Genomic DNA, 17595 nt, shown 5'->3' with positions numbered 1-17595 from the left:
TGAATGTGCAGGCATACAGAGTGGGATAATATTGTTTTCAGTGCAGATTCGGTCAAATTGGGGTGTAAGGTGACTTCCATGGCCATCAAGAATCAATAGCCGAAATCGACCACGGACACGTGAATTTGTTGATGGGATAAATAGCTTTTCTAGCCAACGTAGGCCAATCTCATCAGTAGTCCAACCATTATTTGAGACCTCAAATCGCCAGTCTTGTGGTAAGCCATCAAACCAGCTCGCTATAGCAACCTTGGCTTTGAAAATCACACATGGTGGAAGTAAATAGCCATCTGCACAGATTGATTCAATTACAGTAACCCATTCACGGTTTCCAGGCTGTAAGATAGTTCGCCGACCATAGTATTCTTGCCGAGTAACAACCTTTTGTGCTGAAATAAGGCCCATTGCAAAGCCTGTCTCATTAAAATTATAAATATCCTCTGGTTGGATACCATTCTCATCAATAACACACTGTACGGTGGTAAACCACTCTCGTAGGGACTTAGGGTCTTCGTTTAGGGCACGTTGGTAATCATAACTTCTTGAGAAGCGTGTCCGAAGCTCATCATGACGTTTAACAAAATTTGAAGACCAATTAACACCAACAGTAGGTGGAGGGTAGTGACCACGTGCAGCCAGGAGGATATTAGCCATTTCTCTTATAGTAGATAGCCTAGGCGCTGCACCACGCATATCCATAGAGATCACCCACTCAGTAAGCGAATCCTCTTCTAGCTGAGTCAATTTATGGCTGTTTGGGCGCTTATCAACGCGTGCTTGGGTGCCATTCACGCGATCGGCTAAGGTTGAGCGTGGTATTTCATATAGCTTCGCTGCAGCGCGAATAGAATCAATTCGGCCATTTTGAATATCGTCAAGGGCTAATAAGATCTTGCCCTCTTGATTGGCATTTCTTTTGGCCGAAATATTGCGAATTGGTGGCATGGTGGGTGTTTGAATTAGGTAGGGTGGTATAAAGACGCGATTTTTGGTGGCGTGTCCGACTCGCTTGTGGATTACGTTAGTGGCTGCCTCAAAGATATTGTGGGGCAAACTTAGTGTCGCCTTACCACACTAGCGACGTTACAGAAGGATCTACGCCACCCTGCAACATTATGCACATTGGCACTTCAACATCTTATGTATTCAACAGCTCTAATGTAGATACATGGTCTAACTAATCACGGTAGGAGGGGTTCCGAGATAAACAGAATCTCGCGTAGAGTCCCGCATCCTAGACTCCCCGAGAAGACTCCAGCGGTTTTCAAAAATCTATTTTCATTCGCATTGGTGCTCCAATATTGCTCTTTCCAGGACTCTGGTGGACAAGAAATGGCAAATCTACAAAATGATTTGATTGAGGAGAAGTCTTTTCTCCCAAAAAGGCCCGATTCACCAGACGTAGATGAAGAACAAGAGTTTAGCAACAGATATATTCACATAGCAAAGAAAGACAGGGGGTATTGGAAGCAGTCTACCCCGTGGTTTATACATCTCATCATCCTCGCCTGTTATACGTCCATTTTCTTCGTTTTATGGAGCTATTCACAAATTCGTTGCTCTCAAACAGACGGGCCTGAGTTTGCCCGAACCTACAGTGAGTGTCTAACATTCGTTGAACTGATAAGTATTGCTTACAGAAAGCCTCAGGTCCAGCATCGTCGGCGCTGAAGTGGGAAGTGAGAACCTTCGAAAATCAACTTGAGATATCAAATCCGTATAAAGGACCACCCAGACCCGAATTCGAAGAAGCATGGAACAATCTGCTTCATCCCTCCGCCGCCATCCTTGTGGACAAGGACACCCTTCACAAAATCAATCGGAGTTCTGTTGAACTGTTGGATGGGTCTGGCTATATGGCTGCCTTGGATGTTTATCATCAACTGCATTGCTTGGTGAGCGTTCAAGAATTAGATGAATGGGAAGATCTAAGGACTTTATGCTGATGAATGTGAGTCTTAAAGAGGTGGGTGCGCAGATATATTCACCAGGACCACTACAACATGACGGAGGAAAATCTAGGCCAGCATATAGGTGAGCCTGCCACTGGTCAATACCTCTTCATTCCAGTCAAGCTAATCTCCCCGGAGACCATTGTTTAGAAGGCTTACGTCAGTATGTGATGTGCAACGCGGATTTGTCTATCAATACATTTGACTGGATTCCAAATTATCCAAAGCCGTGGCCGAATTTTGAGGTTGTGCATAAATGCGCAAATTGGGAGTCAATTGAGGGATGGGTTTTATCTCACAGTTTTAATGGATATGATCCTGACTTAATCCGCCATCCTAATTATCACCCTGAGCTACGTAAGAAATGCCCTGTGACAACTTGAAAGACTAAACGAGAAAGGATTTAACGAGTATTTCTACTCCAGCAAGCCCATTCAACTTCACTATCAGCGGGAACTCGCCCTGATAAAGCGCGCGCAGTGGGAGGAATGATATGTTTTCTGGTATAGATTCTTTTACGTGAATATGGAGATTCCATACCCTCCCAGGAGCAAATCATTCATCATGATATAAGTTACGCTGGCTTTCATTTGAATGGCCTCCACCAGAGTATCTGCCCTTTTCCCCTTTTCATTATCTTCCAGATGTCAGTGCCTGAGGCTATCCATATCTACTCTTTCATCCTACCATTCGAAAGTTTTCGTAGGGGCTTAAACATTTGAAGTTGCTCAGATGTGTGGACATCTGGAAGTCTCTCATCAAAACCGGAATTGAACAAAGAGCTAGTCATTCCACCATATGTATCAGGAATTTGATCATTTTCATTTCCTCTGTACAAGACCAGTTTCTCAGGTCTTAATTTCGAAATATATTTAAAGTCAATATCCTCTACTTGTGGCTCTTGTAAAGATACTAGGCATTCAAAGCTCAAGGTAGAACTACTTTGAAATTCTCCACTAGTCTGCCACGTCACTTTTACGGAGAATGCAAATTTGCTTCTACACCTATAAACTTCATGACGAAAGCGGAGATCTGGTAAGTTGGATTGAAGAGAGAAGGAAACTGTGTGGCGGAGTCCGACGGTCATTGTAGATACCTCATACGACCTATGCCAAACACTGAGTCATAGAAACGAATCTCGGCTGGACAGGACGTACGGAGGATATGAACTCGGGTAGAATCACCGGAGATGAGCATTTGCTATCTACGCTCTATGCATTTTATAATTCCTGCTACCTTCGAGCAATTATATTTCCTGAATTCTCATTCGATGTTCTGCTAGATCATGCATTAGACTCTGCGCCAAACACTGGATTTGATCATTTATTTCGCCCAGCATTATAAATTCATGTAGTAGGTCTTTCATATCTCTTTATCCTTGTTACGATGCGTCAAGCGGCATAAGGATCTCACTGGGTTGCATAATGAGGAGGTATGTGGGACTGCGAGAGAGGTATACGTAATCAAAGCTCAAAGGGCGTATCTAAAGAACAATATGCTATTTTTGCTTATACAAGAGAGATACCATGGGGATATGTAGAAAGAGGGGAGATAAGTAGTATGAAAGTGGGGTAGTGTATGCTGAACGCTGATTTTAGCAATATCTATAGCATAGCGTGCTAATCAATAAGCGGCTTGCTGCTCTGGGTTGATTTTCTATAAAGTCCAGGCCAACTCCGGTTCAAAGACGAAAACCACCCTTTAAGGATTCTGTCTTCTTTCTACTCCTTACCCACGCAATTCAATATTGAATCCTCCATTTCAGTGATAACGGTTACGCAAGATGAGATTGATTTACATTTTGTTCGCTCTGCCATGCCTGTGCCTTGCTGCACCTACCGGAGGTATCTCTCTCTGCTCTTTAAACTGACTACTAGCACACTAACCTCTATCTCTGAATATTCTTCAATTGCTGCTCGAGACAGCTGCAGCAAGCGTGGTCTTGATAGCGCCGAGTGTGGCGGACATCAAGCATACAAGCGGGAGGAGATTGTTGCTCGAGACAGTTGCAGCAAGCGTGGTCTTGATAGCGCTGAGTGTGGCGGACATCAAGCCTACAAGGGGGGAAGCATTTAATTTTGGGCTATTGAAATTGGCAGAAAGGAATTGAACGTTGGCTAATGGAAGGGAGGAAACTTTGAAGAGGGTAGACTCGGAGTGAGGTGATATGCATCTACGGAGGACCGGGTAGTAGTCCCATTTTTTAACTACTTGACCCACCAGCCGAAGTCCATCATATATTAGTATAATGCTGAATGCAGCAGATATATCCTGTATCTAGCTCCGATTTTGCGATTTCAGTTAGTTCAAGAATATACACTCCGACATTGTGACATATCTCTGATCCCGACCATTACGGGTAATTTAGATCTTTTGATCGACTTGGCCGAGATTCTTAGTTATACGGGTGGCATTGCTTCAAGATTAAATCACCAAAGCAATATTGATGCGTGCCGAGCATGACCAACCATTGGAATATCTGAACCATGATATGCACGTTGATCGGGACGGCTATCATGTAAAGTGACGCATATCTATCTTAAAAAAGCAAATCAACTTGTGGTTACTGGTCATCAACTTACATCTACTTCTGGGACTTTATACTGAAATCATCACCAGTACTTTCTCTTTTACTATTTTCCCGCATCTCTTAACCTTCAGACCTGACTCCCCAACCAGATCTTCTCCTGCATGACCGTAGCTCGGAATAAAAGGCTGTGAGAGATGTGAGGCATGTTGTCCGGAGATAGACAATTTGGGAGATTCGGAGGAATGAGAGAAAATTCTTGTGACGATTATGGGACTGGGTCGAGCAATGCAAGAATAGGTGCGGGGGAAGAGCTTCATAAAAGCTTGGTCTTGAGAGATTCATCCTTTGGCTTGGCTGTTCGAGGACAATAATAGAAGCTTTCTTCGAGTACCTTCAGTCCGGACAGTTCAGATGGCATATGATCATGGGTTTTGACTTCGTTGCTTTCAAGACAGCGCCACAGCTTTTCGGTGAGGAGCTGACAAGCCGACAGCTCCATGTTTGAGAGAATGAAAGAATGGAATGACCATTCAAAGGAGTCGATCTCTTATATATAAACACAGTGGCTGCGCACGCCCTGAGAAAAGTACGAAAGCTTACGTGGATCAAATTAGCTCCCAGGAGTTCTAATGTATTGAATTTATTTGCGGAGAGATCATTTTGAGAAGCTCCGAGGAGCAAACGAACATTTATGTACCTTTCTGCTGCCATGAATTCCACCAAAATTGGTATGTTTTCCACTAATATGATGATGATGATGAAATAAGAAGTGAGCATATGTAACAAAATGCTCGAAGTTATACAATATTATCTTTGCTATCAATCATAGACATTTTTGTGGACGATCTTGGCGTCATAGCAGGAAACAACACATTTTGTAGTGGCATATACCGATCTGTAATCTGCCACTCCAACACTATGTAATTTTTGGTTGAACGAACGGATCGAATAAGAAACTGAATGATTATTTTTTCTGCGTCACTCGGGCAATTATTCAATGTAGGAATTGGAAGAGGTGGTATAGAACGTGTAGGTACGTAGTGGATGTTTCATCACACAGTGTGTTTCACATCACCGGGATATGGGTTACTATGGGAGGTGACACTTAGGAACCAGTCATCTCTGTCTAAAAAAGAAAAGAAAGCGAGCGATCGGGTTGACGTACTCCAGCTCTTCTGCATCTAGATCCATCACCTGAGAGCGGGGTAGGCCGGAATCTGGGAGATCCTCTCAAAATACTTGAGCACCAACCATGACGACTAACATTAACCACAATGGTCTTAATCATGGATTACAATCAGGAGTGATAAACGGCAATATTCATAATTTGAAAATCGGTAAGTAGAATGATCAGCTGCTAGGAGAATGCGACTGAACTGGGAACGACCTTAGGACAAACAGAATCATTGGATCAAGCATGTCTGCGGGACCTACGAACGACCAACCCCTAAGATGATAAAGAGTGTATGTACCCCTAGTATGAGAAGAGCGATAGAGCAAACCTTGGCGTGTTTCTGCATACCCAGTGATTGAACATGGATATCCGCCAAAACCAAGAAAGTTTGGAATACCTTCTATCTCGATGAATTCCAATGGTTTTACCATCTTTGATTGCGCTATGGAATGTCAGCTTGGAACACTCTAGGCAAGTGACGACCATTGCCCTCCAATTAGAGGATTCTCCAGCCTCAGAGAAAAGTTTAGAAATGACGTTGTCGTACTAGATAAAATATAATACACGGAATTTACAATAGCCCTGAAATTAATATGGCCTGAGCAATGAAAGACCTGCGTTGAGGTCTTGGCAGTGAGGCATGAGGGATAAGAAAGGATCGTTGGGGAGGAAGCAGACTTTGCAAGGGGGCTGTAAATCGCTAGCGTCAGAGCATGGAGGAACAAGGTTCTCTAATATTCCTTATCGATCATGAAAGTTTATTAGGGAGAGTAGTTTCGCTGTTTATGTAAAATCGAAATGTATTTACCAGGTCACTCAAGATACTACCAACAATTTAGCTCAAAGGCAGATCAACCATAAATGCCATGTTTAAAGAGAGAAGGACGTGAAACTGATTTAGAGCGTATTTGAATTTAATGAGAACAGTCGCCTACCTCTCGCTTGTCGATATAAATTGTGACAATTGGAGCATTGGGAATTGAAACGAATAGGGCCTGTATAGGACTATATAACTTGAGTTTGAAAAGGCTTGGAAGTTATGAAGCGGGCTCCCAGTGGGAGGCAGATCGTCAACTGATCGCTACGCCACCGTGCCAGCTATCACTCCGTCATAGGTATGGGGAAACTTGAACATGGTCAAGAAATTCAGAAATTTTTGAGCGTCAATTTGTGACTTCTCCAAGCCGTCGAAGACTGCTCTGGGGGCTCCCTTGCTATTCCAGACTCTGAGAGTACTCGCACCGTCCAAATGGTGAAACTGCATATCCCAAGCCTGTTTATAATTGTCGGTATCGGTGGTAATTGGAGACTTCGTAAAGATATTGAGGCGATACCAAAGAAGAGAGGAAGATATATGTTTGCAAAGCCCATATTGGCTCAATGCCCCATCCATATCCACGGCATGGCGGTAAGGTCGCTGGGAGCATTCAAGTTCAAAATGACACTCGTCTTGGTTCCATCGAAGGTCATCATCATACCAGCGGGTTTTTCGTTCGTTTGCTCTTGAACTCCGGTGCTCTGAATCTACATTCACTGGCAAACCTTTGAGCCGCCAGATTTCCTTCAGCATCATGTCCACACTGTTGGCATTGCTTTGTTCCTCCGAGGTCAGGCGATTATCCCTGTCGTGGTGTTGAAGGACCATGATATCAATGCGAGGACCCGCTTTTTTGAAGGATTCCCAGTCATTAGTCCATTTGCGCATAGAATCAAAATACTTCTTTCGTGTTCGATTATCAAGAAGCTCAAATTCTTCATACGACAGATCTCTCGAAGGTGAAATAGGTCTGCATGGGTGCTTCATTGGGCCCAAAAGAGACGATTCGGCTTTTCTCTTGTTGCTGGTAGTGATCAGAGAGTTCATTTTGCGCAGACTGGATGAACAGATATGATTGTCGACAGGTTTGTATCAAGATGAGTTTGATAGCAAGAAAGTGGGATAATGCCGCATTTTAAAGGTCCCTAACAATTCCTTCGGGATTTTAATCCCATCTCTCAATCACGCCCTGCGCCTAAACGAGCAAAATCCGGAGAGGAAAATATTCCTGAGAGCCAGATCTGCATTCTATTGGATTCCATGGAGATCATTCACCACGATTCCCAATGACACTCATGGATCGCTCCCGGGAGTCACCTCCCTCAAGGAAGCCACACGGGAGTTCTAATGATTTTCGTATGTATTGAACTTAGTTGCGGAGAGATTGAATTTCCAAATTCCATCACTACGAGAAGCTCCGAGGAGCAAATGAACAAAGTTCTTGATTTAGAGCGGCCTTTTTCTGAGGGCCAATCTTGACAGCCATGATATTATCTGCTTTGAAGAATCTCATTCTGTACATATCATTATTTATGTAACTATAATCTTTCATAGTCTCTGATGAACCTGGCAAATTGAATTTCACTCTTGATGCAGTCTTAGCTTTTTAACATCATATGAATAGAAGGCTTTCCGCGTTCCGGATACCACTCTCGTGACGCTCGCGTCGGTCAAACACAAATACATGTAAAGCCGTTTTACATATTAAAGAGGGGAACCGTGAGGCAGTGTATTCGAGATACACGGGTCGATCCAGCTAGACTGAAAGAACAACACCAACCAACAAAGACAATGTGTCCGGACTACCCGTAGGGGTCAGATCAGAGATGTGTAGGAGTGTGTATTGTCTTCTAGTATCGAACGCCAATCTTGTACGTACAATAACACAACATAACATAACGTAAGGAATGAACAGTACCGAAATATCATACCCGTACGGTATATGTAGTAGGGGACAGGGTACCCCACTACAATATGTAGCTTGGACGAGACTAGCCTTGGGGTAATTCTGTAACTCTCAGTATTGGATGCCAATCAAAAAGCTTCTACTGGTCGGATTCATTCCGCCTCATTAAATGTAGGTCGACAGGAAAAAAGACTTGTAAGTCCGAAGAGGAATCTGGTTTCATAGTTTGTCTACAGCCGAGCTATTTGTCTTCAATTTGGTCATGGATCGCTACACTAGCACTGCCACCGCCACCTAGCGAGGTTACAATTGCTCATAAGAACGCGAAAAGAATCCAAAGGGAAAGTTCACGCCAGCATCTCCCTCAAAGCACCTCACACAAGCCTCTGACACCAGAATCGCTCATCAAGCAATGGGGGAACACTTTCTCAGAATTACATTCGACCCAGAAAAACTCGAAAGGTACAGTGCTATCACTATTCTTTCGACCTGTCCCGATGCTTACTGTACTATACACGGAGTTGATAAGTATGTCATAAAAGATATCTTCTTCTGGCACTGTCCTGCAGAAGAAGACATTACAAATTCTGCAGTGTCATGGCAAGTGAAGTATGATAGCCGACAGAAATGTGAAAGCGCATGGAATTTCGCGAAATTAACAGCTGGTTACGCGGGTGAGTATCCTCACGATGTAAAAGCCATGCTTGAACTGACATGATTCAAAACTAGCGCTACAGCCGAAGTCCTTGACGAGTCAAGTGTGATACATATAGAGATCCTACTTCTAGATACAACAACGTGTGGAAATTGAGCCGCGCGGCATGTCCTTGATAACTCCCACCGATCTGGCTCCCTCAAACAAACTACACATCAATAGGAGCTAATTCAATTTGCTTTTTTCGCAAAGTAACCTCAAAAATAAGATGCACGATATGAGATTGTGGAAGATATTCGTCCATTCCAAAAGGAACCACCTCTCCAGGTTGTACCTAATCAAAGAGATGGGCCTCAAGATTCTTCAATCAACAGGGGTCTGAAGAATTGATTCTTTCGAGATTGAACTATCATGAAATGATCACTTATGACTCTCATTTCATCACTCTCATTTTATGACTCTCATTTCATCACTCTCATTTCATCACTCTCATTTCATCACTCTCATTTCATCACTCTCATTTCATCACTCTCATTTCATCACTCTCATTTAATTACTCTCATCTCAAAGTCATGATTCCATCAAATTTGATTGTCGCCCTAAGACCTCAAGATAAATTTTGATGCCATGCGAGCTTTACAACTGCAAAAAGGAAAATCCAGCCTACATTGGAGAATGGTGCTTTTAACGCAATAACAGTTTGTTACAGAGTTTATTTGATTATTATCGCGACTGAGATAGGACTGCAACTTCTAATCTAAACTTTTGCAACGAGGAAAAGCCAATAATGTGGATTGCGACCGGTCGCTCTGTCACGTCCTGAAGATGGCTTAATGTTTGATCTAATTAGGAAGGCGGTATGGGCGGTTATGGAGCGGGACTTTAGAGGGTGCAAATACGTACGACCCGTCACTGTATAGTACTGTAATTTATTTGATACAAGATACTAATACAGCAAAATTATGGCGGTGCTTTATTTTCGTAATTTTGTAATGTGATCTCTCCGCTGCAGACCATTCCAGGAATCCCATCTTATGTATTATCGACACATAACGAAGGTCAAAACCCCAAAGAAGTAAAATCGTATGCTCAGTCCTGTTGAATGGTAGTCGGGGCTCTCAATGGCTGCTGTTCTACCGCCCTCCTCTAGCCATCGACCTAGTAATCCTCAGGGAAGGCACCGATTCCTCCCATGCTTACCGCAAATTGAGATCCTATTTGCCTCAATTTAAGATTCTTGTCCTTGAGGTCCCACAATCTTTGTTTCTCTTTCGCGGTTAGCTTCCTTCGCTTCTTATCTTCGTTCGCACTGTCTTCAACGGTGCGGGCTCTTTTCCCTACTCTTGTCTCAGTTCCCATCTGGAGAACGTTAAGATTCGCTTTTTCATGTCTTTCGCAAGGGGCCTTTGATTGAAGCTCAGGAGGCGAACGATTTGAAGTCCTCAATATTTCTGTCTGACAATCGCCCTGCAAAGTCGCTTCGTGTGGACAGAGGCTGTCATGAGGCCAACGCGATTCATCTGCCTCCGTTGGTGATCTCCTTTCCACTCCTTTCAAAGGCACTGGAAAATGTATGATCCGAACACTAGTATCCATAACATCATAATGAGACCTGAGTGTAGACTCTATAGCGGGACACTGAGTGGAGGTAATCAAAAACAAAGAGCCCCTGAATGCTCCATCTTCTGGGCTCGTTTTGGTCTCTAACTGCATAGGAATGTCTCTCATCATCTTTGTTTGGTCCGTTATCTCATCAAAGCCCAGAACTCTGGGATTAATCATTTTATTCCCGGTCTCTGCATGTGATTCGATAGGTAAGCTCACTGCAGAGAGGCAATAAGCAACTGAACTACTTCTGCTAGAGGCTTTAGAGCTCTGAACAGAGCCTAAACAGTCAAATTAATCCATATTATCTGCCACAGAAGTGCTTAATGTACTGATTGGTAAAACGGTATCGCAAGATATTCTCTTTTCGGGGTCGCAGGTCGAAGGTATGTAATGAGAAAAGCGGACAGTCTTGTATCGCCCACTAACTTGCTTTTGCGTTTCAGGAGAAAATGGAAGTTTCTCTTATTTTCTCTTAGTTGTCCGTTTCTTTTCCTTCTCCTTGGGGAGATCGATATTTTGCTAAATAGCCTTGTTCAAGCCATGTATATCGTACAAATGGTGTCGAAGATCACATTCATCCTTAAAATTTTGAGAGCAGCTGCAGATCGGCTCGCTTGTTGGAAATTGTAGCTGACTTATATACTGGTCTTTGAGATGTTCCCTTAACTTATTAGCTTTAAGCCAGTAGCGACATCGATCTATGGCTAGGATCCTGCTACCCCACAAACAAAATGGATAGTAGACAGGCCGGATTATAGTGTGGTGATACGTGATGACCTCACAATGTTTTGTGTTCCAAATATTGAAGTGATCTTGGAAATGGTTCGTCCATTTATCGACTAATACCTATTCCATGCATTCATAATAATACTTTAGGTTGTCCTCAGATACCTATAAGCCATTTGCTATCAGTCTCTGAGTATAGGAGTAAGTATAAATGCTTCTCTCCTTTTTGGGGAGGCTAATAAGGTAAGCGTATATCGCTAAATCATAGATATGATTGATCCTTACCTTGAAATTGATATTTAATAGGTGCTTACAGGGCAACGGCCTTTCACAGAGTACTCACCTGGAAGATAGACCACGTCATAAGTGAGTACAATACTTTCTTAAGTCTTGCATAAAAAGAAGCATCCTCTTAAATGATAGCTCTTCTATACACAACATCATTGTAGCGATTCAAGCGCTTTCCGGCATTATCAGACCTAGGGCATGTGTTCAAACATCATTCTCGCGAGCTGGTGCCCCACTCTTACCTTTCACAAGAACTCTAAGGTCTTGTTTCTCTTTTTATCCAGGACTACTGATACTCTTTGAGCTCAGATAGCCGGTATTATAGGAGAGTCTTCTTGTAATTTTTGATATCCGAATCGATTGTCGTCTTGTTACCACCCTACATTTGAAGATACTCAATATGATTTTTTATCTCCAATAGTTCAGGTCTTTGCAGAATATCGCGCTTAACTTAAGCGGGAAGTAAGCTAAGTAAACCCAGCTTATAATATCTGGCAAATCCTTGAAAATACTCGATATACTCCGACCCTCCATCTTTGTCTGGGTCTTTGTCTAGAATAGCCGTAACAATATTAATAGAGGAACAGTATAGGACATAATCCTTTAGGTAAGTGTCTGCGCTTTTATATCTATAGATTTGAGAGACCAAGGCGGATCTATATTTTCCTAAGCCCAGTTTTGGTTAAGTATTCTTTTTTATCATTATAAGTAGCGATTACTGACCTTTAATAACACTGCCGAGACTTTTTCGAACACTATGCACTATCGGTCTTTTTCTTTTTTCATACCCTACAGCAGAAAACATATCCCAAAGATATTCATAGAATAGCGTCTTTATGGGTGGAATATCATAGGGCCCTTGGGCTATGATATACCTGAGTATAGGCTTTTCCAGATATTTATCTTTCCAACGCAAAGGAATTGGACCATCTAAAAGGTTAAACTAGGCTAGATCCTCGACTGATTCAATCCCAAAAATTGCACCATGATTGAGAGCAAGAGATAAAAGGATGTAGCTAGCGGCAAATTAGGGTTTTTTAGTGTCTCAAATTCCAATCCCAAAACTAAAGTAGTTGTTAAGGCGAAAATTCAGCTAAGCAGTTACTCAAGATGGCTTGTAGTTGACTTACACAGTATATTTTACATTTTGATTGTTCTTTAGCCAAACTTAATCCACCTTGAAATCAACCCTCCATGGAGCTTTGGAAGATTAAAAAAATACCAACTTGATATGCTACAAACCCCTTAGCATAAGGTCCTTTTAAAATTCCTAGATGCTTCACCTACTTTATATCAGAGACCTCTTTCGAACCTTTGGTCATAAGATGGAATAAATATACCTATTCTAGCTCCAGTGAGCAGATATAGTTAAAGTGCCAGTAAAATCGTGACTTTAAGCAATCCAGGCATAAACTTAGAATGGTCTGTTTCCCATAAGGAGGAGACTATCCTCAAGAAGTCCTTTCTTGTAAACTTGAGGCTCAGGGACTTGACATCTTTAATCACTTTTTCTTTTGCGGTCAAAGTATTCTTGATCCACTGTTCATGATTAGCGTAACTTACTCACAAGAAGATCGCAAATTATTAATCCGCACTCACATTATAAATTTCCTGCCAATCTTCTTCTACAATGGTGATAGAAATTTTCTCTTCAAATCCACCAAAAAGCCTTTCTGCGCAGTTGACGACACTTGACATCACTGGTCGACCATTCTCACATATCCTTCCTTTTGCATCGTGTATATAGAAGCGGATGAACTCTTTAAGAGTGACGTGGTCTAGAATCGCGCTGCCTGGCCTTAAGTCGTATTATGTGAGATTGTACTTCTTGACGAATCTGTAATCAAATCAATAATCCGGTTTAGTACTCATTTTATAACATAGAGTTGTATGAAAACGTACTTCATCTAAGACTTCAGGATCTGTGCGCATATGCCCTTTGTTATTGGCAAACGCTTATCTTTATTTCTGATCGCATCCTCCTTTACATGGGCGCCAAACACATAGCCATTCTGTATCTGTCGGTTTATCTTCCTACGTTTGATAAGATCTTCTTTTCCAGGAGCGGAAAATTTCCTTTTCAGAGTCGGTTGCATGTTTCAATTGAGCCTCGGTGACACTGAAGATGTCATTTGAATCTCAATGATAAAGCTCGTATGAAGAATGATCATTTCAGAAAACAAGTCTTAGATATGATGGAGATAAAATGGAGGAGATCTAAGCATTATTTATGTTGGTAACCAAGACGATTAATAAGACATGGATTAGGATGGTGGGTATGCGCCATAGTCTAGAGCTAATAATACATTAAGGATATTGAGATACGAGGGAATGCCGACCATGTGGGAACGAAGGGCCATCAAGAACTTGATGAAAACATTAATGGGCCTGGTTGATGATTGATACTACTATTGTTATAGGTAGGAAGTAGCTTAGGTGCCGAATAGATGCCTCCAGTCAGCCAATGCGATGAGTCAGCGAATGATCAGGATCAGGATCACTGAACACTCACTAAGCACTCACGTGACTCACAGACTCGCTCAGTGAGCCTGAGCCCCAGACTGCAAACTACTCACTGAGCCTGAGCCTGAGCGCCCTCATAAAAGCGGCGGTCACCAGATTAGGAAAGCCCCACTTTTCGGGGGAAATCCAGTACGTACAGGTGCCTAGGTACTATATGTAGTAGTAGTTGATACTATGTACCTGGTTCAAGTTTTGAAGTTTCAAGTTAAGACTTGGACTCGGGCTCCGAGTCGGAGTTCAAATGTTCGCGCTTCCGATGGATGGCTAGGCGTACTATTATGCCGGTACTATGGCGTAGTATATATCTCAAGTGCTTGATTTACTGCCCATCCAGATCATGTCCACTGGCATGATCATGATGGATTGATGGATGTGCACTGGCAGGTGGCAGCTGTTCAAGTTCAAGTTCGGAGTCCCGTATCATGATTCGACTTGAAAGCTAACATTGATTCAAATGTTTGATTTATACTATGACTCGGATCAATCCATCCATGGATGTTAGCCGTATCTCTTTTACTTACTCACCGCCTGGTATAATACCCGAGGAGAGAGGCAGAATCAGTCTATGTATTGATACACACCTAGTCCCCGGGGCCACGGGTAGCTTCAAATATTCCAATCTTGGAAGGTTATCCCGAGGGCTGCCAGTTGCCTACTAGTACTACCATGTCAGTATGTCCACATGTATAAACTTGATGAGCAGCTAGCCTTTCAGTCACTGGCACCTGTAGATGATACTAGTACTGTCTGAGTACCTAGTAAGTATGTGAACACATCAGGACATGTACAGGTATATCGTCAACGCATGGACACTTACAAGCTAATCTGATTAGGATGATATAGTGGGCAAAATTTGAAGATATACTTCGTACCAGAACAATATGGATATTATGAATCACACTAAATACTCGAACATCTCCTTCAGAACTTTTATCCCTGGGCTTGTTTCCATTGGTGTGCCTTCTGGAGCAGTCGTGACAGATTGGCCGCCGATTGGTCATCTGCTGGGAACACGTAGTCCATGTACTCCTCGTACCGATCATCCTCCAGCTTACGACGTTTTTTGACCCGCCGCGGCATCTGTTTCTCGATCTTCTCGATATCCTCTGGCGAACCATGAGTGTTTTCAAATGATCGCCAGGCATTGAGCAATTCCACCCGCTAAAGAAAAAAAAGATTAGTATACAATTTTCATAGGCAGATAGTATACGCTGCAAATGGGAGTAAAAACATACCTCTTCCTTGAGGTCCTTGTCTTTGAACACTTTGTGGGCCCGGGTGAAGACGGCACGAGCTCGTTGTTTCGCTTCTTCACTGATGGGTCGCTCCTCCTCCTCCTCTTCTTCCTCTTCGTCTTCCGGTACGTTGATCTCGAACCGGGCGTAGTTGATCCACACCTTCACATGATCGGTCTTCGAGAGGAGACGCTCGTATAGCGCCCGAACACGATCATACTCGCCTTCGTACTCTTCAAAGTCAATGTAGGACTTCCACACCAACTCGGGCATATCCAGTGTGGGTTGTTCGATGCCCAACTCGTAAAGACCACGTGCACGGTCAAGATCATCCAAGCCGCGTTCCAGTTCCGCATATTGGATCCAGGATTGACTGTTGGAGGAATTCCATTCAATCTGCTTCTCATACAAGGTCCGGCATCGCACGAACTCGAAGAGCTGTCGCTCCAATTCAATGTATCCACGGAAAAGCTTATCCTTCGGGCAAGCACCAATAGCCATGCCCAATGTCTTCCGTGCGGTCTGCAGCTCCATTTGTCGGACCTCAAACTGTGCCTTCATCAACCACACCTTTGCGAAAGTGAACTTCTTGTGCGGGATCAACTTGATGCATTCTTGGTAGATCTGTCGCGCACGAGAGATATCCTTCGCCTCCATCTCTTCCCATACAGCGTAGAAGATCCAGAGGTAGATATAACGACGCCAGTGGCGCTTTTCTTGTGAAGGCGGGATCTGAGCAATGGCACGCTCGTAGACATCGCGGACTTTCTCTGCGTCGCCAGCGGTTTCCTCCAACCGGGCGAAGTCGAACCATATATCGTAATTCCGTGGGTTCTCCTTCAGCTGCTCTTCATATTGAACCCGACGCTTAGAAAGAATCACATCTTCAACACCTTCGCGATCTCCGAACTGCTTTTCAAAGGTTGTGTAGGCCTTGTGCAAAGTCATAGACTTAGATCGGGACATACGGTCCAGGGCGTATTTGTAAATTGCTCGAGCACGCTCATACTCCTTCAGCTTTGCCTCAAACTTGGCATAAGCAATGAAGAGCTTCTCGTCCATAAAGTCTTCTCCCAGTGTCTCAATAGCAATGCCGTAGACCTCGCGAACCAGATCACTCGTTCCGGACTCTTCCTCGAAACGAGCCCATTTGATCCAATTGCGCGGGTCGGGATGCACAATAGTGAATCGCTGGTAGATCGCCCGCGCCCGCTCAAACTCATTATAACGTTTTTCCAACTTGATGTACGCACTCCAAGCTCCCTCCTCTGGCTCCCATGCCATCCACCGCTCAAAGACTTGCCGGGTACCAGGGATATTACCCAGGGTCTCCTCCATGTAGACATATTTGTACCAGAGTTTATCGACGCGAGGGAGGATAGTAACGGCGCGATCGAGCAAGTTGCGAGCATGGTTGATGTTCCGGGTTTTCATCTCAGCTTCAATGTACCGAATCCATAACACGGGGGCGGTCGAGTCGACGTCCAGGGCTCGCTCGAAGATGGATCGCGCGCGACGGAATTCTTTCTGTTCTAATTCCCATGCCGCATAGCGCATCCAGTTGTTCATGTTAATTCGGTTTCGACGCACATAGTCTTCGAATTCCTTGCGCTTGCGACCCTGGAACTCGTGGAGCTCCTCCAGATCAGCGAAGCGCTGGGTCGGGGCTTGCAGACCAGGCTCTTGTCGATCCACGGCTTCGCGGAGCAGCTGCTCTGCAGAAATCTGGATAGGCGCAGCGGCCTTGTTCTTGACCCGGGGAGGGCCTCGAGAAGCCTCCATTATGGCGGGTTGGGGGAATCGGGGTTCGTGGGGAGATCAAAGATGGTAATTTGCAGAAGGTCGGCCGGAGAGTAGAAATGTATTCGGGAAAGTGGTCGTCGAACTGACGGCACTTGTGGGATTTAGATGAAATGAGGGTAGCCTAGAGTATGCAGGCTATTTCCTCAAGAAAAATTTGTGACACCCAGACCCTATCACAGGTGAAGGCGATTTATAGCTTCTTGGTCCTCCAGGTTCACTTCCCGATTGAAATCGATAAACCTGCGCATCTGGGTTTTACCCGCACCCGTATTAGCTTGCGTGACTAAGCGCAGCTCTTCTTCCGCTTTGCATCGCAAATCATTCTAAAGAAACTTGACTTCTTCCAACAGCGTCAGTAACACCTCTCACTTCTGTTGT

At 43.7% G+C, this 17595-nt stretch overlaps 5 protein-coding genes across 5 annotated transcripts; 2 read left to right on the top strand and 3 right to left on the bottom strand.

Annotated features, from left to right (window-relative positions):
- Positions 1-1945: 1945 nt before the first annotated feature.
- On the top strand, positions 1946-2335 carry N7483_011264 (uncharacterized protein; the record flags this gene model as incomplete). Its single annotated transcript, XM_057094691.1, has 2 exons — positions 1946-1970; positions 2076-2335. The coding sequence occupies 2 exons, from the start codon at positions 1946-1948 to the stop codon at positions 2333-2335; spliced, it is 285 nt and encodes a 94-aa protein (XP_056940662.1).
- Positions 2336-3767: 1432 nt separating this feature from the next.
- N7483_011263 (uncharacterized protein) lies at positions 3768-4028 on the top strand (the record flags this gene model as incomplete). Its single annotated transcript, XM_057094690.1, has 2 exons — positions 3768-3796; positions 3830-4028. The coding sequence occupies 2 exons, from the start codon at positions 3768-3770 to the stop codon at positions 4026-4028; spliced, it is 228 nt and encodes a 75-aa protein (XP_056940661.1).
- A 767-nt stretch (positions 4029-4795) lies between these two features.
- Positions 4796-4981, bottom strand: N7483_011262 (uncharacterized protein; the record flags this gene model as incomplete). Its single annotated transcript, XM_057094689.1, has 1 exon — positions 4796-4981. The coding sequence occupies one exon, from the start codon at positions 4979-4981 to the stop codon at positions 4796-4798; it is 186 nt and encodes a 61-aa protein (XP_056940660.1).
- Positions 4982-6737: 1756 nt separating this feature from the next.
- On the bottom strand, positions 6738-7520 carry N7483_011261 (uncharacterized protein; the record flags this gene model as incomplete). The annotated part of the gene is made up of 1 exon (XM_057094688.1): positions 6738-7520. The coding sequence occupies one exon, from the start codon at positions 7518-7520 to the stop codon at positions 6738-6740; it is 783 nt and encodes a 260-aa protein (XP_056940659.1).
- A 7589-nt stretch (positions 7521-15109) lies between these two features.
- clf1 (putative cell cycle control protein (Cwf4)) lies at positions 15110-17196 on the bottom strand (the record flags this gene model as incomplete). The annotated part of the gene is made up of 2 exons (XM_057094687.1): positions 15110-15340; positions 15415-17196. 2 exons carry the CDS (start codon positions 17194-17196, stop codon positions 15110-15112), a joined length of 2013 nt encoding a protein of 670 aa, XP_056940658.1.
- Between the last annotated feature and the right edge of the window lie 399 nt (positions 17197-17595).

This window comes from Penicillium malachiteum (assembly GCF_028827825.1).
Source record: "Penicillium malachiteum strain IBT 17515 chromosome Unknown utg000005l:1.0-9002435.0:326005.0-9005861.0, whole genome shotgun sequence".
Taxonomy (NCBI): domain Eukaryota; kingdom Fungi; phylum Ascomycota; class Eurotiomycetes; order Eurotiales; family Aspergillaceae; genus Penicillium; species Penicillium malachiteum.
The sequence above is the reverse complement of the archived record's forward strand: the minus strand, read 5'-3'. Positions and strand labels throughout refer to the sequence as shown.